This window comes from Danio rerio, chromosome 13, assembly GCF_052040795.2.
Source record: "Danio rerio strain M-AB ecotype USA chromosome 13, GRCz13ab, whole genome shotgun sequence".
NCBI classification, from domain to species: Eukaryota; Metazoa; Chordata; class Actinopteri; order Cypriniformes; family Danionidae; genus Danio; species Danio rerio.
Window position 1 is genome coordinate 33630038 of NC_141033.1, and position 23914 is coordinate 33653951.

Here is a 23914-nt window from a genome sequence, read left to right on the forward strand (position 1 = left end):
AGATGTGTTACAGGACAGACATAAAGACAGTACGAGCCACATTAGTCCGACAAAAAGGTAACATAACTTTATGAAAAACTTGCTAAAATAAACATGTAACTTAGAAATTGTTTCAGCTTTTTTATTTTACATAGGTTGTACTTTAAATGGCGGTTCATTCCGCTGTGGTGACCCCAGATTAATAAAGGGACTAAGCCGAAAATGAATGAATGAATGAATGAATGAATGAATGAATGAATGAATTTACTTTAAATTTGACGCTAATACGGAAACAGGAAATAAATAATGGGCGGGTATTACCGGCGGAAGTTTTATGTAATTAACGTTACCCAGGCAACTGAATCTTTATTTATTTACTTACTTTTTAAAAATATATTTTAATAAGAAATTTCATTTTTCAATGGCGTTAATCAATAAGTTAGTTCTTATAGACGTCTGCAGAGGAGTGAAAACACCGAATGCATTTCTAATGGAGAGTACTTTGGGCCACTAAGCATCCACTAGAGGACATTTAAGGTATTACATACATTCTGTCGATTGGTTGAATCCACCCACAGAAGGCGGGGCTTTCCTCAAATCAGATCTGTATATTTACATATTATCAGATTGGCTGTTTTGTCGGATCGGATGATTGATTATCTAACGGTATTATAATGGACCGAGACCTATTGGCTGCAGGAACCTAACAAAATTATTCAAATATCATTAAATAATGAATATCTTGCACTTAGCCATGGGTTTCTTCGGCCGAAAGAAGGCGTAAATGAACGGTTGGCAGAATGCTGCAGGTTTCAGGAAGTTGTATATTTGAATCGGTTCAGCGGGGTGAGATCGATCGAGTTTCCCATTTATTACAGCAGGATCGAGGAGTCCTGAAACAAAAAGGTGAGAGTTGTGTTTTAAAGATGGAAGAAGCTGTTCCACAGTAACAGATGATAATGGAAGAGATCGTACTGATCCGCTGGTTAACATTTCACTTTCTTCTTCCTCATCCTGTTCACTTCATTTTTCTAACGTTACTCTTATCACCAACATATCGTTTACTTTATTGTGTATTTCTGAACTTATGTGCTATTTTAACAGTTTGAGTCTGTTTCTACCACCTGTTACACCTAATACATTTACATTTTTATTTGGAAAAAATACTCGGCACAGCATACAGAATAATGTTATTTTTCTTAATTGTAATAATAATAATATATTTAAAACAGAAACAAACAGTTTAGTTTGTATAAACTGTTTATATATATATATAATTACTGAAATATGATCAGTCATAAGAGAATGAAGGCAGTGCTGATTCAGATTCTCTGTAAAATTTTCTAAATGATGAGTGTAGTTAAAGTCAGCCATTGTTTAGCAAGTAATTACATAATTGTTTCAGCATAAAGTACATTTTGTTATGTTAATATCTTTTAAAATGTAAATAAAAAAATAACTATTTTGATTATGCAGGTATAGAATGGTATAAAAGTTGATTGGTTATTCACTAATTTCTTTTACAACTATTTTAACATGTTAGCATTTACTGAATTAGTTAAGTTACAGACATAAAAAAATTATCAAAATATTCAAGATCATATCATGTTTTATAATGAAATGCTGGCTAAGATAATGTTTCAGCGTTGTATTTATTTGTTTTGTTTCATACTTGCTCAGACTCCACTGTTTTCCCATCAAAATTATGTCACTTGCTGTTAAAATATGTCATATAGAAATGCCTTTTGTTGTTGCCTAAACAAGGAAACTAGATCAAAAGTGAAAATTAGGAAAATCCTATCCAATTATAATTACAAGTAAAATGGTATTCCATAGAAAATAGTTTGCTTTAAATTGAAGAATAGGAAATATAAAGATGTATTTAAATATATCTTCATAACATTTACCCCTAATTTTACTTAATATTATATATGTCTTTAAAATATATCATTTTAATTATAAGTTTAATACATTATTAACAGTATTTAGACATACTAAATAGGTAGGAATCACCGCTATTAGTTCTATTTGGTTTCTCAATATATATTAACTATACTATCAGCCAGCTCTTTGTGAACAGTTGTGCATCAGCATCATGAAATTCTGTAATGTGAAAGGACTTGACTATACATTTTTATGACTAATGATAAATACAGATGACATTTGATAAATGTCTTGTAAACCTCTCCCCTTTTGCCAGGTTGGGGAGGTTTTACAGCCCTACACTTTGCTGCTCTGAATGGAAATCGTGCCGTAGCTGAACTTCTATTGAACAGTGGTGCTGATCCAAACATCCCTTGTGATGCAGGACAAACCCCTTTTCACTTTGCTTGCAGGTACAGTAGCTCCGGCCCTCCTTTAGCTGATGTTTGTGAATTTAATTACAACATCCATCACAAAATATTGCTTCCTCTAAAAGATAATAACGGCGGTTTCCTATGAATAGGGCTTACTGTACTGTGTTATTACTGTGTTACAGAAATGGCAATATTTATATCATGTACAAGATGATGCAGCAAGGTGCAGATTTACGCATAGCAGATGAGCAAGGGAAAACAGCTCTTCATTATGCAGTCAGTGGGGGAAGTGTGTAAGTATCTGTGCCTTTTACACTGGTGGCAGCAAGGTGTCTGTGGGGTCTTAAAAAATATTAAACGTTGATAAATCAATGTAGAGAAATTTGAGGGCCTTAAAAAGTCTTGAATGCTATTTTGCAAGGTATTAAATTTTAGATTATTTTATAATTTGCAATGTATGTGTAATCACGGGGAGTTATACAAACAACTGAGGTAAGATCCACAATGCAGGTTTATTCGTCGTCAGGCAAGCAAAGGTCAGCACAGGTGCAAACAGATATTTACAGGCAAATCCAGAATCGTAGTCAATATAACAATCGAAAGGCAGGCGGCAGACAGGGATAACTAAATAAACAATGCTAGGTAAGTACACGGGAAAACAAGGCTAGGAAAACGCATTTTGTAATGTCATTGTGACAGATAACAAGACTCATCAAACTGAATAGGTGAGTTTGTGGCTTAAATAGTGTGTGCAATTAGTCTCTGACAATCCTCAAGTGGTGCGAGTAATCAGTCTAGATGAGAATGCATGTGTGAGTGTGACCGGAGTGCATGTATGAATATGTAGTCCAGAAATTTCGGAATTGTAGTCCATGAGTTATAGTTAGTGAAATTCAGCGATCTTTTGAAAGACGATCGCTGGTAATCGTGACAGTATGGTTGTATGCTAAAGTTTGCCTAAACTAAATCTGCAAATATCAGGATGCTGTGTAGTTTATGAAATCCATTAAATCCTACTAGATTTGACATCATGCTGCTTTGTTTACTGCAGTAACCAAGGCAACCCCATTATTTCTGTAGCTCTATAGGCACCAACTTGCTGAATTAGCTAGATTTAATAGATTTTTATTCAGGATATGAATAATGTTTTAGTTTTGGATTTGTTTCTTAAATTAATATTCAGTAAATATACTGTAAGTTAAAATCTAGCCTGTGTTTTCAGTTGAAATTTAAAGTGGTTTTAAGGTCGTAAAATGTATGGAGAGAGTCTTAAAAATTTCTTAAAAGGTATTGAAAAGGTATATTCACTCTCTGATTCCTGTATTTATTCTGGGCAGACAAAAACTCTAAATCAAAAAGCATTCACAAGGAATATTTCATATTTTGATGCACAATATTGGAAAAACCTAGCATCGCGATATTTTGTTATTTTTCGATATATACTGTGGTAAGAATATAATTTCACCACATGACTTAAACATCTCTATTTGAAAATTAATACAGTTTGATTGTTTAGGATGATTCTGTAGGGGAGTTCATCTTTTGTAGGGTTGTCGCGATACCATTAATTAATCTTATGATACTATACCATCTGAAGTATCACAACACCAAGTAGTATTGCGATACTGTAATTCATAACTCATATTATTATGAAAATTGTCAGAAATACTATATGTTAAATGTTATAATAGGTCTACTTGAATTTAATTCATAATTCCCTTATTATTGAAAAAAAAATTTATTTGCATGTCACTTCACCTAAAATGTATTCATTCTTTTTTTTATTTTGTAGATAACTAACCAACAAAAATACATTAAAATAAATATAAAAATTATACCAAATTAAAATTGTTACAAAAAGAGAAATTTTCCAACAAAATTAGGCTATATGAAGTTGTCAAAAATTGTTGCAATATTTGCTTTTTTTATTTTTCATCTATTGTTTTTTTTTCAGTCTTATCAGGTAAGAATTTCACTTTGTGCGTCATTCTTTTTAAGAGATTTACACAATAGTTGTAGCTACTAAATAATATTGACAGGAACAGAAATGAACCGATTCAGATGTGCGTTCAGAAAACAGAAAATGTGCAACCGTAAAGGGTTCCACAGACTATTTAAATAAAATGGTCTGTTGTTGCACAAACATGTAAGCATTATAGTAACTTTTTCACATGCAACATTATCGATTGTAGATAGACCATCAATGATGATACTACCGTTTACAAACTACAGTGGCACCGCCAGTATTTTGAAGCCATAGTATCGCGATACTAGCGTAGTACCGGTAAACCGTGCAACACTACTATAAACACTGTAAAAAATCCAGAGGTTCCACACAATACCTTCATGTAGTTCCAACACAAATCACAGTTTTTAGATATTTAAGTGGATTGAACACAAAGGAATTAAGTTGTCCTTAAAATTCTTAATAATTGTGATGTTTCCAGTTATTTGAACCAAGCAGCAAAAGTAATTTTGAGTGAAGAAAAAGTGAAAAAAAGGAAATAAAAAGTGTTTTTTTTTTACTTTCTGAGGAACATTCAGATACAGTAATTGAATAATCACATGTAAAATAATAGTGCATATAGTGTTTGTTGTATAAATAATTCAATAAAATTTATTGTTATTAAACTTACAAATGGTATAATTTCTTTTGCAGATCCTGCGATGTGACTATTGCGAATTATCACATTGCGATATCGATGCTGAAACTATATATTGTGCAGCCCTAATTTTGATTTCTTTTTTCTCACTCTGTTTATCTATTGTTTTCCTTTTTTAGTATTGCCACACAGTACCTGTGGGAGACTAGAATGTTCCATTTCTCAGATCCAGATAACTATCAGGTCACCCCGCTGCATTTGGCAGCCTCCACTGGCAATACTGACGTTGTCCGCTATCTCCTTCGAGCAAATGTAAGCCCTTTCACTTTTCTTTTTTTTTTTTAAGCAATGCTTTTAGAATAGTGCACAAGTAGGCTAAATGGTCACAAAAACACTAATGTAGACTGCTCGAAACTGCTATAAATGGCTATTTAGCTGTGTAATTTCATTGTATTGTACTTTATGTAATTTTTTTTAAGTTTACTTTGTTAGGTTAAAAAAAAGAATATTTGCTAATAATTTGCTCAAAATCCATCACATACCTTCCTCTAATCTCATCTTACTATATCAAGTTCAGCATGCATATCTGTAATAATAATAATTATAAAATAATACTTGTTTTTATAATATTCAATGGATAAACAAGTTAAATTTTAAACAATTGTATTACTACTAATATGCTAATATTATTATTGCTGTTACTAAGAATACTGGAGGACTAATCATTGTTATAACAGGTAATAATAAATTCCTCCAATCTCATCTTGGACTGAGGTACATTTACATTTAGCGTACACTTATGTCCAAAGCGAGTTACAATTGAGGAAGCTTTTTAAAATTTTTACTACAATAGGCAATACACACAAGAAGTGCTACAGTAGTTATAAAAAGTAACTTGTTTGTGCTCAGAGAATAGGTTGTTTTCAATCATGTGGTTCTGGTGACGACCGCAATTCAGATGAAGTCCGAAGATTTTTACCATATTTTAAAGGAGATATAAATAGAAAATAACCACATATGTTGGGCATGATCCTAATATCATGAAGAGAATTGAGTTTTCTACTGAACTAAAATATATTTGTGTGTCATCGAGGCAGTAGATAGTGTACTATAAAATACTATAGTAACTATAGTGTTTAGAAGCATATAGATAACTAGATAACTACTTTATTCCTTACATTTATATAGTGCTTTTATATAGTAGGACCCACACTGACTGCAAGTTGAGCGTCCCCTGCTGGCCTCACTTACACCACTTCCGGCAGCAACCTAGCTTTCCCATGTGGTCTCCCATCCTGGTACTGACCAGGTGCAACCCTTCTTAGCTTCAGTGGGCGACCATGCGAGAGTTGCAGAGAGCTCGCTGCAATTTAACTTGAATTAAACTGTCGTAGTAATTATATTGTTTCTTTGGTACAACTCTAGTAATAAATTCAACAGGCTTCAGTTTTCTACACTATATTATACACCATTACGATGTACAGTACATCAGTTTGCTATGCTACAGTATTCTGTAGCATTCATAAACAAAGAGCTGTACACATTAATCCATTTATTATGTGGTTCAAAAACATGTTTATTATAAATTACTATAGTATTTCCCCATACATCTTCCAGACATCACAAAAAAACAGATGATTCCTTTCAAAAGCATAGACGCATAGTCTACATTATTATTTATTTGTTTTTGTAAGGAGAAAAATGTGTTCCACAGTAATATCTATTTTTATTGCAAGGGTTGCATTTTTTTGTTCTGTCGATGAACTTACCATGAACAAATATTCATCACTGCTGCGCATCTTGATGTTCATGTTATGGTTGTTTATTCTGCTGAAACGCCAGTAAAGACATGGACTGTTGCAAAACAAGACAGATTTCATTGCAGCGATTGCATGGCAGGGAACGTTATTTATGTTCTCCTGGATTTTGCATGTGCGGTGGTGATGTTTCCATATAACACATTAACATGTTTATACACATAGTTAGACCTGTACAGTATAAATCAGGTCAAACTAATTATTGCATTCAAAAAAAGTTTGTGTAGAGGCTAAGCCTATTGCTTGAAGTCCCTGAGATGTTGTTAGACAGGCACCCAGCTGACGCACACTGTCCTCTGGCTGATGTAGTGTAAATGAAATGAACAGTCTTACTTGTTTCCGAAGATGTTTACGTTTATTGCAGTTGCAAACTCCAATAGTTCACAAATTTCCTTCCAGGTAAGTTTCCGTTCGTAGAAGTCAAACACTGCCACATATCGTGACTTATAAACAAAACAAACCGTCATGCTAAAGCATGAATGAATGTGTGTGGCTCTCTGTGTGAATGCGCGTGAGCGTTTATTTGTGTTTGTGGGTGTGTGTGTGAAAGTGTGTGCGTTTGAAAGTGTGTGCGTTTGAAAGTGTGTGCGTTTGAAATTGTGTGTGTTTGAAATTGTGTGTGGTCAAAACTGTATGTGCTCCCTTCCGTCTAGCAACACCTGTTACCTGAATGTTCGTTCCCACTTATAAAGCCTGTTAAAGAGCACCACCTAGTGGAACAATGAGCAAAGTTGCTAAATGGCTCCTACATCCCGGCCCCTAATTGTATACAAATGTAACAATTCCCAAATATAATATTAAGGAGCCATAAAAGAACATCAGGCAATAATAAGTGCACATACATAATACTTCAAATACACAATAACCCAGTGGAGACACTTTAATAGTAGATAAGCTAAACTGATTCTTGCAATAGGCAGAGTTTAGTCACAGGCCGTTCTATTATACTACTTTTGGTCTGAAGCCGCACTGAACGCACAATCTTTTTCTTGTCTTGAAATGCTTCCAGCACTCTTGCAAGAGGCCATGAGCTTCGTGGTGCTGTAGGATCCATAATGATCACGATATCTCCTGGTTTAAGATTTTTTCTCTGTTCGTTCCATTTCTGCCTCTCTTGCAATAATGGCAGGTATTCACGAATCCACCGTTTCCAAAAGAGATCAGATATGTACTGAACTTGCCTCCATCGCTTTCTGATGTACAGATCATGGTGTTCAAACAGCCCTGGTGGCAAAGACGGCTTACCTTTCATGAGGAGGATATGATTAGGTGTCAGGGGTTCTAGATCATTTGGATCGTCAGATAACTTGGTGATGGGGCGGTCGTTTAAGATGGCTTCAACTTCGCATATTACTGTGTGGAGTCCATCATCGTCTAATTTTTGTTGATGAAGGACTGAAGAGAGAATTCTTCTCACCATGCGAATCATACGCTCCCAAACACCACCATAGTGCGACGCTGCAGGAGGATTGAAACTCCATTTGATGCCCTTTTGTTGTAGCATTCCTCCAATATTTGTCTGGTTCAAGGTTAGGAGTGCCTCTCGGAGTTCCTTCTCTGCTCCTTTAAAATTGGTACCATTGTCAGACAGTAAATTAACAACTTGACCTCTTCTACAGACAAACCGACGTATTGCATTAATGCATGCGTCTGTATTCAACGAGTTGGCTATTTCAAGGTGGACTGCTCTACTAGACAAGCAAGTGAATATCACGCCATATCGCTTGGCAGTGCCTCGTCCTTTTTTCACCTCTATAGGACCAAAGTAGTCAACCCCAGTGTTGGTGAATGGTGGTTTGTCCGGAAGAATCCTCTCCATGGGCAAGTCTGCCATCTTCTGTAGCATCATTCGACCATTTTGTCTTCTGCAGAGACAACAGTCAGACATTATCTTTCTTACTGCCGAATTAGCACCTGTGATCCAATATTTCCTTCGTAATGTGGACAGTATGTGGTTTCGACCACTATGTCCGAGCCGTTCATGAATATTTCGCAGGAGGAGAGTAGCTATATGTTGGTCTTTGGACAAAATCAGTGGATGCTTAGCTTCCTCTGGTAGTGAACCTCTGGCTAGTCGCCCACCGACTCTTAGAAGTCCGTTATCCAAAAGTGGATCCAGTTTGTACAGAGGGCTTTGCTTACTCACAGTTCCTTTTCCAGCTGACAAGGTAGCGATTTCCTCACTAAATCGTTGCTGTTGACAAAAGCGTATAATGGCAAGCTCTGCCTCACTCATGTCTTCAATGGACAAAGTGCACCTTTCATGCACTGGAACGCTCTGCATACCCACATAAGAAGTCTTAGACTCTTTCCTCTTGTGAGACTGTTCCTGAAGCATTCTCTTATACTTAAGAAACCAAGCTACGGCTACCCTCAATCTCTTCCAATCTGAGAAATGCGCAATTAAACGAGTGGTGCTATCTGAGGAGTCAGTTACACTTACTGCGTTAACTAAAACTTCTCTTTTTATTTCCGGATCATCAATTTTGATCACCATGTCAGCTCTATCAGCTGGCCAATCCTCTTCTGACTTATACAAGAAACTTGGACCTACTATCCACCTATTGTGTTCAATGAAGTCACCCACCCTCAGACCTCTAGATGCATCATCTGCTGGGTTTTCCTTGGAACGAATGTACCGCCACTGTAAAATTGTTGTTGCTTCTCTTATAATGGTGACCCTATTAGCCAAGAACGTATGAAAACGTCTGTCTTCATTATTTATGTACTTAAGCACTGATGTGCTGTCTGTCCAGAATATTGATTCTGCCAGTGGGATTTGCAGCTCTTTTTTCAGCATCAGATCCATACGAACGGCAAGAACTGCAGCTGTTAACTCTAGACGGGGAATGGTAACAGTCTTTAAAGGTGTAACTCTGGCTTTGCCCATCACAAATGCAACATGGATGACGTTTTTGCTATTTTGGATCCTGAGATAGGTAACTGCCCCATATCCTAGTTCGCTAGCATCTGAGAAATGATGAAGCTCAGCATGTATGGCAGTTCCAAAGTCTTTGGGCTTGATGCATCTATTAATCTCAAAGTTAGACAGCATTTCCAACTCCTCTATCCATCTTGTCCAGCGGTGTAGTAGCTCTTGAGGTACCGTTTCATCCCATCCATAGTTTCTTCTGCACAATTCTTGCAGCATTATCTTTGCAGGTAGTAGAATTGGTGCCAGGAAACCAAGTGGGTCATACACTGAACTGGAGACAGATAGCATTCCACGTCTAGTACAGGACCGTTGACAAGGTGCCATTTTGAATGCAAATGTGTCCTTCTGAACACACCACTGTAATCCAAGGGCTCTTTCCATGGGAAGTTCATCTCGGTCCATGTCAAGTTCTTCCACACCCTTAGCTCTATATTCCTGTGGCATGGCTTGCAGTACATAGCAACTGTTGCTTACCCACTTTGTCAAGGTAAATCCTCCCTTTTGGCAGAGCGTGGTCAGGTGTTTGATCATTGTTACAGCTTTCTTCTCAGATTCTACACTCTTCAAGCAGTCGTCGACATAGAAGTTTTCTTTGACAGTTTGTGGAATTTCTGCTGGAAATTCAGCCTGATTATCATCAGCTGTTTTCCTCAGAGCAAAGATGGCACAGCTTGGAGATGATACCGCACCAAATAAATGGACAGTCATGCGGAATTCTGACGCATCTTTCGTGAGATCTCCCTCAGGCCACCACAAGAACCGCAGAAGGTCTCTATCCTCCTCTGAAACCTTAACTTGATAGTACATTGCTTGCACATCCCCCATGAATGCCACAGGTTCTTGCCGAAACCTCAGGAGGACTCCAATCAGTGTGCTATTAAAGTTGGGACCTTGCAGGAGCTGTTCATTCAATGATGATCCTTTAAATGATGCAGAACAGTCAAATTCCACACGCAGACTTTTCTTCCTGGGATGATATATTCCGTGGTGAGGAATGTACCACACTTTACCACTGCTGCCACTTAACTGCTGGGTAGGTACTTTCTCTGCAAAACCATTGAGTAACATGTCGTTGACTTTATTGCGGTACTCTTTGAAGAAATGTTCATTCTGGAGAAACTTTCGTTTTAGACTTGTTAGCCTTTGTTTTGCCACAGCAAAGTTATTGGGCAGATGCACGTCTTTCTTAAGAGGCAGTTTAATTTGATAATGGTTGTCTTTAAGTGTTACAGATCTTTCCACAATATCCATGAACTTCTTGTCTTCCCTTGATAGCCCTTTCTCTTCTGTGACTCTTTCGTTAAAGTCATGATTATACTGGTTATTCAGCATTTCCTCCAATTTACATACTGAAATCCTGTTAACTACAGCTGACCTACATTCAGCATTAAGACAGGAGTCTTCTCCATGCACAAGACCATTAATGACCCATCCCAGCACGGTCCTTATAGCATATGGGCCATTCCCACGGCTATTAATAACCTCCCAAGGTTCCAACAACCTTGGTGCGTTGCTTCCAATCAACAGGTCTACGTTAGCTTCTATCTTGGGAGGTGTTAACCCTACCAGGTATGGCCATTTTACCAGAGTTTCAGCAGTAACAATGTTATCAGTGTTTACGGGCATTTTCTTTTGTGTTAGGGTTTGAGGAAGTTCATGGAAGACATTACCATTAATACCAGACACTTCCAGTCCTGTGAGTGAATATGCTGGCACCACCCTTTCTTGCCCCATAGTGCATAAGAGGAACTGGGTTCGTTTCCCAGTAAGATGAAGCTTTTGCATAAGCTGTTCTGAGCAGAAGGTGGCGGAGCTGCCAGGATCCAAGAATGCATATGTCAGTATTACCTGATCAGATTTGATGGACTTGACTTGGACTGGCACAATGGATAACAGACACTGATCTGCTCCGGCCCCTGTACGTCCACAAGTCTCAGCAGTTGAAGCGAATGAGTGTGATGTAATATCTTTGTCAACTTGAGTAGAAGTACTTACTGTGACCTTAGCAACATGCGCTTTATGCATGCTAGCTGTGTCGCTCTTGTTAATATGAAGTACAGTAGGATGGCTTTGGCTGCATATTTTACAAGTTAGGCGTTTCTCACAGTCACGACTCATGTGTGAAGTACTCAAACAACCAAAGCAGAGGTGTTTCTCCTTCAGAAAATTAATCTTGTCTCTGTGTTTTTTGCATTTGAACTGTTGACAATGTTCTAATAGATGACTCTGAGAACAGTATGCACAGAATAAAGCAGATGCAGAGTTATGTCTAGGTGAGATGGTCCTTGATCCTGTGGTACACTCAACTTTCACAGGTGTAATGGTAGTAGCAAAGCTTTTTCCTTTAGTTCTTTGTTCTGGAGATACTCGTGGCCTATTGACAGCTCTTTGACCAGTTGTTGCAGATGGTGAGTCGCTAATATTGCCATACAATGGATCAGACAGAATTTGAACATGTCTTTCTATAACTCTCACCAGGTCATTGACCAAGGCTCTGTTTCCTGTGGTTTCCTGTAAATCATGTGCAGCAGTCCTCCATTGATCTCGAAGTTTAAATGGCAGCTTTAAGACAATTGCCCTTATGTTACTTGGCATATCCAGCTCATGCATATACTGAAGTTCCTCCATAACATTGCAGCAGCCTCGCAGAAAGAGAGAGTAAGCCTGTAGAGCATTAACATCTTCATTCTTTATTGGAGCCCAAGATAAAGCCTTTTCAATGTACGCCACAGCAATCTTGTACTTACAGCCAAAGTGTTCCTGTACCAGCTGCTTTGCTTTATCATAACCTAGCTCAGGCATCATATACAAACAGCTGCGAACAAGCTCTCTTGGTTGCCCCCTAGTGAACTGTTCCAGATAGTACAAACAGTCGCTCTTACTAGCCTTTTCTTCCACTCCTTGTTCAAAAGCTCTCATGAAGGAGACATATTGGAGAGGATCTCCATCGAACAAAGGGATATTTCTTGCTGGCAAGGATATCAAATGCTGTTGTTGAACAAGTGATGTTGTATTATTCCTCCAGTGCACCCCTGAACTAGATCCTCCTGTATACCTTTGATTTGTATTTGGCACATTAAGTTGGGTTGGTTGCTGATGTAAATTTCGGTTGATTTCAGTTGTTTGTTTATTTAAACCAGACCACTCCTTTGGTCTAGTGGTGGGCTGTTGACTAGCTTGATGTAGCGCTCCGGCTAAAAGTGGGGGGGTTGTTGATGATGATGTCCACTCCTGTGTTTGTTGTGGTTTACTTTGAGGTGCACATTTAAATTCACTTGCCATCGGGTCCAGTTTGTGTAGAGGTGCTAAACTTTGTGTTTCTCTCGTCAAGTAAGAATTCATAGCATCAGATGCATTTTCACTGCAGAAATTGTCAGAAGCTTCGAGCACGGACAGTCTGGCAGCAGTTTCAGCCAACATAGTATCCAACTCCTGTTGCTCTAATTTTCTCTTTATCTGCTGCTCTTGCTCTTCCAATGCATGCTTTTCCTTTAAAGCTGCTATACGAGCAAGCAATGCAGCCTTTTCCGCTTGTGCTTTAATTCGCACAGAAGAAGTAGTGCTTGATTTACTACCTGCACTTTTCCCTGAGCGTTTACTAGTTGCATTTGAAACACTATCCTCTGGATTAATACCATCACCAATTTGGCTACCAGTAGGACCAACACTCACATTTTGACCAGAATTTGATAACCACAATTGCACCTTATAAATGAGCTCATTATTGGCGATCATTTTGGCTTTAAACCACACATCATGTTTTTCTTGTTCAGTATCAGGTAACATACCCATCAAACACTCATGAACACCTTTTGATTCATCACATACCTTAATAAAATCATCAAATACACATTGAGCTTGTACAACATTTCCCTTTTCAATCAAACCATTCAACACATTTCTTAAACTGGCTGCCTTATTCAGCTTAGTTTTCCTTTCATTTTGCAAACGTCCCAGTTTATCAGCGAGCGCTTTAGCAGTCAGTTTAACAACGCGTTTTTCTTTTGATGTTTGCGCATCATTATCATGTTCGATAGTTTTTATTTCTACGGACGGCTCGGCAGGCCTGTCGATCGTTTCATTCGTCTCCATGACCTATTTCACGCGTTCACGATAAGTTCGCAAAACAGTAGCAGAGTTCACGGAGAAAATCGACGTTAATTACCCGCCCCTTGTGTCACCAATGCATTGGATTTTGCCCCGCAAATTGAACACAAACTGAATGGCCATTCATTGCATTGTAGCGCTACACATACCTTGCGGTGGGCGCCGTTGTCCAGCGAATATGAAGACCATCTGCGTAGAACTCACGTCGTGCAGTGCTGATGAAAAGCGTCGTCCGTCGTCCTCCAAAGTGCAGAGCAAACACGCCACAGCAGACCCAGTATGCCGATAACTTTGTGGCCTCCATTCAGACACAACCGGCATGAATCTTCTGGTCCGGCGCAACTCCCGGCGGGTCCGCGATGCGAAGCGACAGTTTTGACTTGATTGTAGAGGCTAAGCCTATTGCTTGAAGTCCCTGAGATGTTGTTAGACAGGCACCCAGCTGACGCACACTGTCCTCTGGCTGATGTAGTGTAAATGAAATGAACAGTCTTACTTGTTTCCGAAGATGTTTACGTTTATTGCAGTTGCAAACTCCAATAGTTCACAAATTACCTTCCAGGTAAGTTTCCGTTCGTAGAAGTCAAACACTGCCACATATCGTGACTTATAAACAAAACAAACCGTCATGCTAAAGCATGAATGAATGTGTGTGGCTCTCTGTGTGAATGCGCGTGAGCGTTTATTTGTGTTTGTGGGTGTGTGTGTGAAAGTGTGTGCGTTTGAAAGTGTGTGCGTTTGAAATTGTGTGTGTTTGAAATTGTGTGTGGTCAAAACTGTATGTGCTCCCTTCCGTCTAGCAACACCTGTTACCTGAATGTTCGTTCCCACTTATAAAGCCTGTTAAAGAGCACCACCTAGTGGAACAATGAGCAAAGTTGCTAAATGGCTCCTACAGTTTGTACACATGAATGTATTGAAAAAATGTTTATTACATGTGGCATTTTCTTCCGTTTTCAGCCAGTTTCTTGAATTTTCTCCCTTTTATGAGCTAAAACTTTTTTTTAAGTCTATAAAAGGTGTTCTGCATTTCTTATTTTGGCCAATTTAAACAATTATAAACCACATAAAACAGAAATATTTTTATGTTCTATAGCGATTCCTATGTAGAAGAACCACTTCCTGCCCTCCATCTGAATTTTGCACGTCATCAATGATGTCATGTGAAAACAACCTATTTAGTGCTAGAGTAAGAGTGCTTTTTAAAGTAAACAATTAGCACATTTTTAGGTAAACTATCTATCTTTTTTGACTATTCACACCAAGTATGATGACTGTATTAAGTTATTACAGCAATGTCAGACAATATATTAAAGAGTTCTAGCATTTTAAGCAGCATTGTGCACTTATATATTACTTAGTGTTGTTATCAGTTATTTAGAGTTAGCTGCTCTTTTCCTGAGGTTTTCTTCAATTGTAATCTAGAACAGACTGAGATTAAAGAGACTTACAATAATAGGCTTTGCTACGGCACCATCTTAAACTCATTTATGCTTTAAAGCTGTTTTTTTTCATAGCCATGACAGTCCGAACTCACGATTTGATGTTTTAGAAAAAGTATTTAATCAGTGTATTGTTTGTATAATGCATGTGTTTGGGGGTTTGCCCTATCTGTGCAACTGATCGACAGTCGTTTTTGCCTGTTAAATCTTTAATCAGAGATGCTCACCAGAGGCTGTGGACCATCAGGGGGCGACAGCGCTTCACGTGGCAGCAGAGAAGGGCATGATTGAGGTGTGCTGGCTGCTGTTGAAGAGTGCCGGACTCCATATTTTACACATGACAAACCACACGGGCCTCACGCCTCTAGACCTCTGTAATCAAGGAAATACTTTTAGGTCTGTTGAAAAACAATAAAATGAAAAAAAAAATTGTAAAGATTAAATTAATTCAGTTGTCACATGCTAGGACTATATATGCATAAATAAAGTCATAAAAGCTGCAGAAGAAAATCAAGAAATAAATCGGATGTCCTACAGTTGACAGTTAACAGTGATAGTTTTTTAAAAAATTGCTGTTAATTTACTCACTCTCAGGCCATCCTAGGTGTAAAATGTAGATTTTTTTTAATGAAACTGTGTTCTTACATTTTCATTTAGTCATTTAGCAGATGCTTTTATCCAAAGCGACTTACAAATGAGGACAAGGAAGCAATTTACACAACTGTAAGAGCAACAATAAATAAGTGCTATAGGCAAGTTTCAGGTCTGTAAAGTCTAAGAAGGAAAGTATTAGTAATTTTTTAGTAATTTAGTAAATTTTTTTTTTTGTTTGTAATTTTTTTGTAAAAATTTTAGTTTTTTTTTTTTTTTTTACAGTTACAGTACAGTTAGTGGTAAGTCCACTAATGGTTCTTGGTGATTCATGAAATCAAGACAGCAGCTACAAACACTTTCGAAGTCAACAAGTAAATAAATAAATCAAATAAAAAAAAACTATTTGTCATTTTTGGGTGATCTATCCATTTAATGTCTATTTTTAAATGGGACACATTCAAAGAAAATCATGCTGTATTGTATGTTGTAGGGCTGCACGATATTGAAAAAATCTGACATTGCGATATTTTGTATTTCTGTGATAAATACTGTCTTGTGATATGAATAAACTACTGGTTTTATCAAGAAATATATATTACTTTTTAAGATCATAATGAATGAAATTTAAGATTTACACAGGGCTAAATGCTAATGATGTTTTTAAAGGCCAAGTCAAAACCTTTAAAAAACCTTAAAAACAAATGTCATTGTAAGGAAGATAATTAAACCGTATTTATAAGTAAATAAAGTTTTAAAATATATTGTTATTGATTTGATAGTTGTTGGCCCAATTGGGTATAGCTTTACATAGACAGGAAAATCAAGACCCGTTTAAAATGACCTAAAGACCTACAACACAATATTTTATTGGATTTAAGACTTTTTAAGGCCAAAAAAATGGTGTTTGAAATTTAAGACTTTTAAAGACCCCACAGATACCCTGAATACAGTTCAGTTTAGATCAGATGCCTTGAATAACACTAATCGGAAGTGCTCATTAATTGATTGCAATAGGGGATTTAATCAAGCACAAATTTAATAAAACAATGTTGCTTATTGGTTTTGTGAAACAGTATTCAGGTACAGAAATTAGAAAAATCTCATTTAAAATAACACTGCATCATCTTCAAATAAATAATAAAATAAAAATGATTGGGTTTAGTTACAAATGGTACAAGTTTCTTATGCCTGAATGCTTGATACTCTCTTGAAATGTTCATACAGTCACAGGCAATAAAGGCAGACTTCCACTTAAAAAAGCTAAATAAAAACAACTATGGCTCCTGGTCATCTAAAAACCAACTCAACATTACCACTCCTGAGATGTGACTATTGCAGATTCACACATTGTGCGATATCAATGCTGAAATTATATTATATTGTGCAGCCCTAGTATGTTGTGACTATTTGTATTTTATGTAATATTCAGAATATTTCCTACTATTAATTAAACTTTATTTTCTTTTATCCTCTAATATTTGTCTAGGCATCAGCAGCTCTCCAAGATTTTGACGGATTTCAGTCAACAACCAAAAAATCTGATTCCTAAGGATTCATATGGTATTGTTGTTTTGCTTCCTGTGGGTTTGTTGTATAATGATATATCCATCGGCTGTAATAATGCTTATTCATAAAGTGCTCTGTTCTGCAGTTATGTACTTCTGGATGCTGCTTTTGCCATCTCTCAGCGGGGTTGCGGTTCTCGTTATAGCTGCTGCTCTTGGTGAATATGGAGGAATCTTCTCTGCGGTGCTTTTCCCCTTCATGGCAAAAACCATTCTGTCTCAGTATCACAGACTGAGCAGCTTTCAGAGGTTAAAGGGTTATGATCGGATGGGAACTGCATTGCTTTACTTTGCATGATGTTGTGATCTTATTGTTATATTTCCTTTTTGTGTGTGTGGATGTCGACTACAGGTTACCAAATCCTGTTTACCTGGGAACTCTGACTGCAGGCCTAATTCATTCCACTGTTTGCTTTCTCTATAAAATTATACCTAATATCCTTTGCATTTCAACAGCCACTTACAAAAGTTACGTTTTTGTTTTTACTTTTATGTCAGTGTTTCCTTAACAGCTTACGTTTCTGGCCAGCTCATACACTCTTACACCTTTCACTGGTCCATTTTTGTGTGCTCGCTGGACTTTTTTGGAAGGTTTTAAAGCAGAGCCCTGGACAACTCAAAGACGCTGATACTGATTCCCGGTTTTCCAGCATAGGAGACTTAATGGAAGCTGGACAGAGCCCAGACAGATTCTGTATTTACTGTGAGGTGAGCACTTCATTAACCAGCACTGGGTCTGAATCTGTTTGCTGACTTTGCTGATACTGCATCAAAATGTTTATTTGTTAAGGGGTCGAAGTAAGAGCACAAAAGAAAACTTTTAAATTATTATTATTATTATGCTTAGTTTTGTAAAATAAGTAACATTTTTTGAATAGTCAATAGCTAAATAAGTTTTTTTGTTATTTACATTACACTTACTACATATTTTGAGAGTTTTTTTACTGCATCAAAATTGTTTTCTTTGACTTTAAGTCACCAGCAATTACCGAAAATCAATACTATTATTATTGCTGTTACTAAGAATACTAGTCATTGTTAGTAAATAGTAATAAGTACCAATATTTAACAAAAATTGTATGTATATATATACTGTATATACACACACTTACCAGCCACTTTATTAGCTACACCTTACTAGTCCCGTGTTGGACCCCCTTTTGCCTTCAGAACTGCCTTAATCCTTTGTGGCATAGATTCAACAAGGTACTGGAAATATTCCTCAGATATTGGGTCCATATTGATATGATAGCATCACGCAGTTGCTGCAGATTTGTTGGCTGCACATCCATGATTTGAATCTCCCGTTCCACCACATCCCAAAGGTGCTCTATTAGATTGAGATCTGGTGACTGTGGAGGCCATTTGAGTACAGTGAACTCATTTTCATGTTCAAGAAACCAGTCTCAAATGATTCGCGCTTTATGACATGGCACATTATCCTGCTGAAAGTAGCCATCAGACGATGGGTTTACTGTTGTCATAAAGGGATGGACATGGTCAGCAACAATACTCAGGCTGTGGTGTTGACACAATGCTCAATTGGTACTAATGGGCCCAAAGTATCCCAAGAAAATATCCCCCACGCCATTACACCACTACCAGCAGGCTGAACTGTTGATACAAGGCAGGATGGATCCATGCTTTCATGTTGTTGACACCACATTCTGACACTGACATCCGAATGTTACAGCAGAAATTGAGACCCATCAGACCAGACAACGTTTTTCCAATCTTCTATTGTCCAATTTTGGTGCGCCTGTGCGAATTGTAGCCTCAGTTTCCGGTTCTTAGCTGGCAGGAGTGGCACCCATTGTGGTCTTCTGCTGCTATAGCCCATCCACCTCAAGGTTTGACGTGTTGTGCGTTCAGAGATGCTCTTCTCTATACGTCGGTTGTAACGAGTGGTTAATTGAGTTACTGTCACCTTTCTATCAGCTCGAACCAGTCTGGCCATTCTCCTCTGACGTCTGGCATCAACAAGGCATTTGCAATCACAAAACTGCATTTCACTGGATATTTTCTCTTCTTTAGACCATTCTCTGAAAAACCCTAGAGATGGTTGTGTGTGGAAATCCCAGTAGATCAGCAGTTTCTGAAATACTCAGACCAGCCCGTCTGGCACCAACAACCATGCCACATTTAAAGTAACTTAAATCCCCTTTCTTTGAACTGGAGCAGATTGTCTTTACTATGTCTAAATGCCTAAATGCATTGAGTTGCTGCCATGTGACTGGACAGGTGTACCTAATAAAGTGGCTGGTGAGTGTTCATATTAAGTTATTATTAGATTGAACATTTTATTAACAATAATCAAAGCAATCATTTAAAATATGTATGTAAATAATAATAATAATCAGCACTGGATATGTTTTCCGATTGACATATTTTGAGACATTTAATTTACATATATTCATTCATTAATTTTCCTTTAGTCGCCACAGCAGAAAAAAACACCTAATTCACATGTGTGTGTGTGTATGAATTATAATTATTAATAGTAATAATACAATACATCTCATATCTACAACTCTTTTTCTTTTAGCTAATCCAAGTGGAGAACTGTAAACACTGTCGCCTGTGTGACATGTGCATCAAGGACTACGACCACCACTGCCTCTTCATCAACCAGTGTGTGGGACGGGAAAACCACCGCACCTTCATCCTCTTCCTCATGTCTATGGTAATGGCTCACCTCATCTTCATCCTCAGTGCCATTTTCTACCTCTACCTGAAAGTTTCAGGCCTGCAGCTGTCAGACTGGGGCTCGGTGGCGGGGCGAGAGGCCTGGGTCCTCCTGCTGACCCTGCTCAACCTCCTCTCTCTGTTCTGGGTGGGATGGTTATTAGGAGAGCAGCTTGATGCCATTTCCAGGGGGACCACCACCTATTACAGGCGGTATGACCTAAAGGGCCCTTCCAAAAGACAGCGGTTGGGTACAGTTGTTTCATTCCTGCTGGAAGGGAAAAGAAGACAGCAGCGCAGTCAGTCTTTTAGCATATAGAGACTTTTTTTTATGGGTGTGTGATATTTATTGTGTATGTGTGGAGCCAGCCAGAAAACAGTTTAAATTCTTCTAAAATTCAAGTTATGAAAGCATAAAGTATCAGTGTGTAGGTTTTTGTTTTGTAAGGGATGACGATGTTCACCAATGTCAACCAAGCAAGTGAACTGTTATTCAATATCAACACAGTCACAAATGTGTTACTGATTTTATACAACAGTGAAATAAACAAGAAATTACTATGGTCACACTTTAATTTTAGGTACAATTTTTACTATTAACAATTTTTAACATTGACTTTTGCCACAAAAAAACTAACTTGCTGCTTATTATTAGGAATTAGTAGGCCCATACGGCCCCAAATAAAGTGGGTCTAATTGGATTTGCTTTGTAAACATTTAATACACGTTAAAAAGGTATTGCTTTTTATTTTATATATTAAGGTTTTAGTTACGATACTCCCAAAATCATTCTGCATAAATCCGCAGATTTTTTACCAAAATTCTGCGCAGAAATAGCAAAAAATGCCAGCAGATTCCGTCTGGCCCTAGTTATTAGGCAGTAGTCACTGTAGGTTTAGGTAATGTGTACTAAAACGTGTACTTTATGAGTACTAATAAACTGCCAATATTAATAGTGAGAATTGGTATTTAAAATAAGTGTCATTGTTAATATTTACTGAGTTACATTTTAAAAACAATTTGTCTTTTATTTTTGTTTTGCCAACAAAAATAATTCCAAACAATACCATAGATAAATGTTTGTTCACTTTATAGCAACACTGCAGCCTTTTGTTCCTGAATGATTTTCAAACAGATCAAATTTGATTCAGTGATTCATTCATACATACACTTGCTTCATTTATGAATTAATCAAATATTTAGATTTAATTGTTTGCTTTTAATTCTACACAATATATTACAACTTGGGGCGGCATAGTGGCTCAGTGGTTAGCATTGTCGCCTGACAGCAAGAAGGTCGCTGGTTCAGATCCCAGCAGGGCCAGTTGGCATTTCTGTGTGATGTTTTTATGTTCTCCCTGTGTTCATGTGGGTTTTCTCCGGGTGCTTTGATTCCCCCCACAGTCCAAAGACATGCGCTATAGGTCAATTGGATGAACTAAATTGACCGTAGTGTATGAGTGTGTGAAAGCGAGAGTGTGTGGGTGTTTCCCAGTACTGGGCTGCGCTGGAAGGGCATCTGCTGCGCAAAACATATGCTGGAATAGTTGGTGGTTCATTCCACTGTGGTGACCCCTGATAAATAAGTGGCAAAACTTTTACAGCTTTTACATCAGTTTACAGTCTAGGGGAGGCAGTGCTAGTTACCAAAAGTCAAAGCCAATCAGCCGTCAGAGTTTATAGAAAAGGAAAGATTGTGTAGTTTATGATGGACACTTTCTAGATTCAGACTATGATTGTACCCAGTTGGAAGGTCAGACATGTTTGATCTTTTAAGATGATTTTTGAACAAACTGTATAGAAACTGAAAACCTTGTACTGTAATCATTGGCTGTTGTTTTTTTTTCTTTTCTTTGTTTTCTAAACACAAAGTGTAAGTAAATCTGTTTTAAAGTGTATTCCAGCCTAAATTTAAAAGGAATATTATGTAAAATGCGCCCTGCCACCCTTCGAAAGGAAACTCATTTCCTTTCGGTCATGACCCAAAGCTCATGACCATAGGTGAGAGTAGGAACGTAGATTGACCGGTAAATCAAAAGCTTTGCCGATAGGCTGAGAAGCTCTGACACTAGGGAGGAGCTCGGAGTAGAGCCGCTGCTCCTCCACATCGAGAGAAGTCAGCTGAGGTGGTTTGGGCATCTGTTTCGGATGCCTCCTGGACGCCTACCTAGGGAGGTAGTCCAGGCATGTCCAACCGGGAGGAGGCCTTGGGGAAGACCCAGGACACGCTGGAGGGACAATGTCTCTTGGCTGGCCTAGGAATGCTTCGGGATCCCCCTGGAGGACCTGGAGGAAGTGTCTGGGGAGAGGGAAGTCTAGGGTTCTCTCCTAAGACTGCTGTCCCCGTGACTTGGCCCTGAAAAAGCGGCAGAAAATGAATGAATGAATTATGTAAAATGTAACACTTTTAAATAATTTGAACAAAAAAAAATGGTTTGGATTTCAATAGTTTGTACGACCCAAGGGAAATTATATCGCGCAGGTTAAAAAAGTCTTATAATAATGCTTGAGTAAAGCAGAGGTCATTTCTGTCTTGTACCATTACTGTACTGTTCTGTCAAAATAAATGCCTTTCAATGTCAATTAATGCGTTTTATATTTGTATGAAATAATTAACATACTTAACTGAAATGGAAATGCAAACCGGTGAATAAAGAATAATTAAAAATTGATGCCCAGTCATTTTTATGACATTATATTGGCATAAGGTCTGAAATCTACAGTATATGGGCCAACATTTGGCTCCTGCCATTGATTTCCAGAGGATTTGTTTTGTCTTATGAGCAATTACCTTATTAACTGTATGTGTTGTCTTTCATGTGAAACAGTTTTGCCTTATTACATTAATCATTCAAAATATTATAAAGAGTTTAAAATTAAATGTATATTATACATAAATGATTAGAATACAAATTGGAAACAAGCAGAATTCAGTCACAAGCTCAACAAAACAGCGATTATTAATCCAAATTACTGATTGCCTCCTGCAATCAGAAATCTGTGTGATAGTTTGTAAAGCTTAGTGCATTTTAAACCCTTGTGAAGCATTTTTGTGGCATTTGTGCCATTCTTTTCCAACACTGGGATAGGGTCCATTATTGCATAATCTTTTATTATATCAATCTGAGCTAGTTTAACACTAAATGTATCTAACATTTTGAACATAGTTTTATCAGAGCGTTCTTCTCACTGCATTAGCATAGTGAAACACTCTAGCTTCATTTCCAGGCCTGCTTTTAAGATGTGTCTGTCATTAATCATCTGCGAGGCTTGTGCAGTCCGCTGCTAATTTTTCATTGATTTTTCTGCAGCGATGCCATTCAGTAGGGGAATCTGCAAGCTTATATCATTGCTCTAAGTGACAAGGCAACAAATAAATGCATTTTGGAGCTATTGTGGCACAGTCCTACTAATGCAACTAAATAGTCAAGGTTATCCATGTGACATCCAGTAGAGGGTTTGATTCAGGCCATTTATTGTATTTTCCCAGACGCTGTTTGTCTGCATAGGGGATCAGTTTCTGAAAAGTCTTTCACTGTGAATCACTGCATCATGTGCTCATCTTCAGTCCCACAATCTATTACTGGATTAAATGCTAATTCAGTCTAACTGCCGGTTTATTTGGTCCCACGCTAGGGATGGGCGAAATCTTATTGTTTGAATATACTCAAGATAAGAATTAGCCTTCCCTATCGGTCCGTGCAATGAAGAAATGTACTGCAGAAGCTATACAGTTCAACTTTACGGTTGTGCATGTGTATGATTTTGTTTAGAGATTCACTGGCATACTTTCACAACAAATTCACTTCATAGCATCAGTCAAGTGTTGGAAATCACTTTGGTATTCTATAAAGTGGTAAAAGCTTGTTTTTCGATTTGTGATAAGATTA

General features: G+C 37.6%; 1 protein-coding gene and 1 long non-coding RNA gene across 11 annotated transcripts in view; one reads left to right on the forward strand and one right to left on the reverse strand.

The window, feature by feature from the left end:
• Nucleotides 1-313: 313 nt before the first annotated feature.
• Nucleotides 314-22607, forward strand: si:ch211-223a10.1. Of its 3 annotated transcripts, none has more exons than XM_087279525.1 (10): nucleotides 314-516; nucleotides 2180-2315; nucleotides 2459-2569; nucleotides 5059-5191; nucleotides 15398-15576; nucleotides 17261-17334; nucleotides 17426-17588; nucleotides 17692-17774; nucleotides 17857-18047; nucleotides 19885-22607. In XM_087279525.1, the coding sequence occupies exons 3-10, from the start codon at nucleotides 2478-2480 to the stop codon at nucleotides 20341-20343; spliced, it is 1374 nt and encodes a 457-aa protein (XP_087135651.1). In that variant the 5' UTR covers nucleotides 314-516; nucleotides 2180-2315; nucleotides 2459-2477; the 3' UTR covers nucleotides 20344-22607. The 3 variants fall into 3 exon arrangements, 2 of the variants coding, with proteins under 2 accessions (XP_087135651.1, XP_087135650.1); XR_015506086.1 differs by lacking the exon at nucleotides 314-516 and adding an exon at nucleotides 594-885 and having other exon boundaries at nucleotides 17876-18047; XM_087279524.1 differs by lacking the exon at nucleotides 314-516 and adding an exon at nucleotides 594-885.
• Nucleotides 16061-23914, reverse strand: part of LOC137487413 (uncharacterized) — a 37274-nt gene continuing 29420 nt past the window's right edge. For 5 of the 8 annotated variants that reach the window (XR_015506098.1, XR_015506099.1, XR_015506101.1 and 2 more), the window contains 2 exons: nucleotides 22192-22380; nucleotides 20175-20295 (listed from right to left, as the gene is read on the reverse strand). This is a non-coding gene — a long non-coding RNA (uncharacterized LOC137487413). Of the gene's footprint in view, nucleotides 18353-18445; nucleotides 20296-21884; nucleotides 22381-23914 lie in introns of those variants that run through there. The other 3 variants (XR_015506095.1, XR_015506096.1, XR_015506097.1) reach the window with 3 other exon arrangements.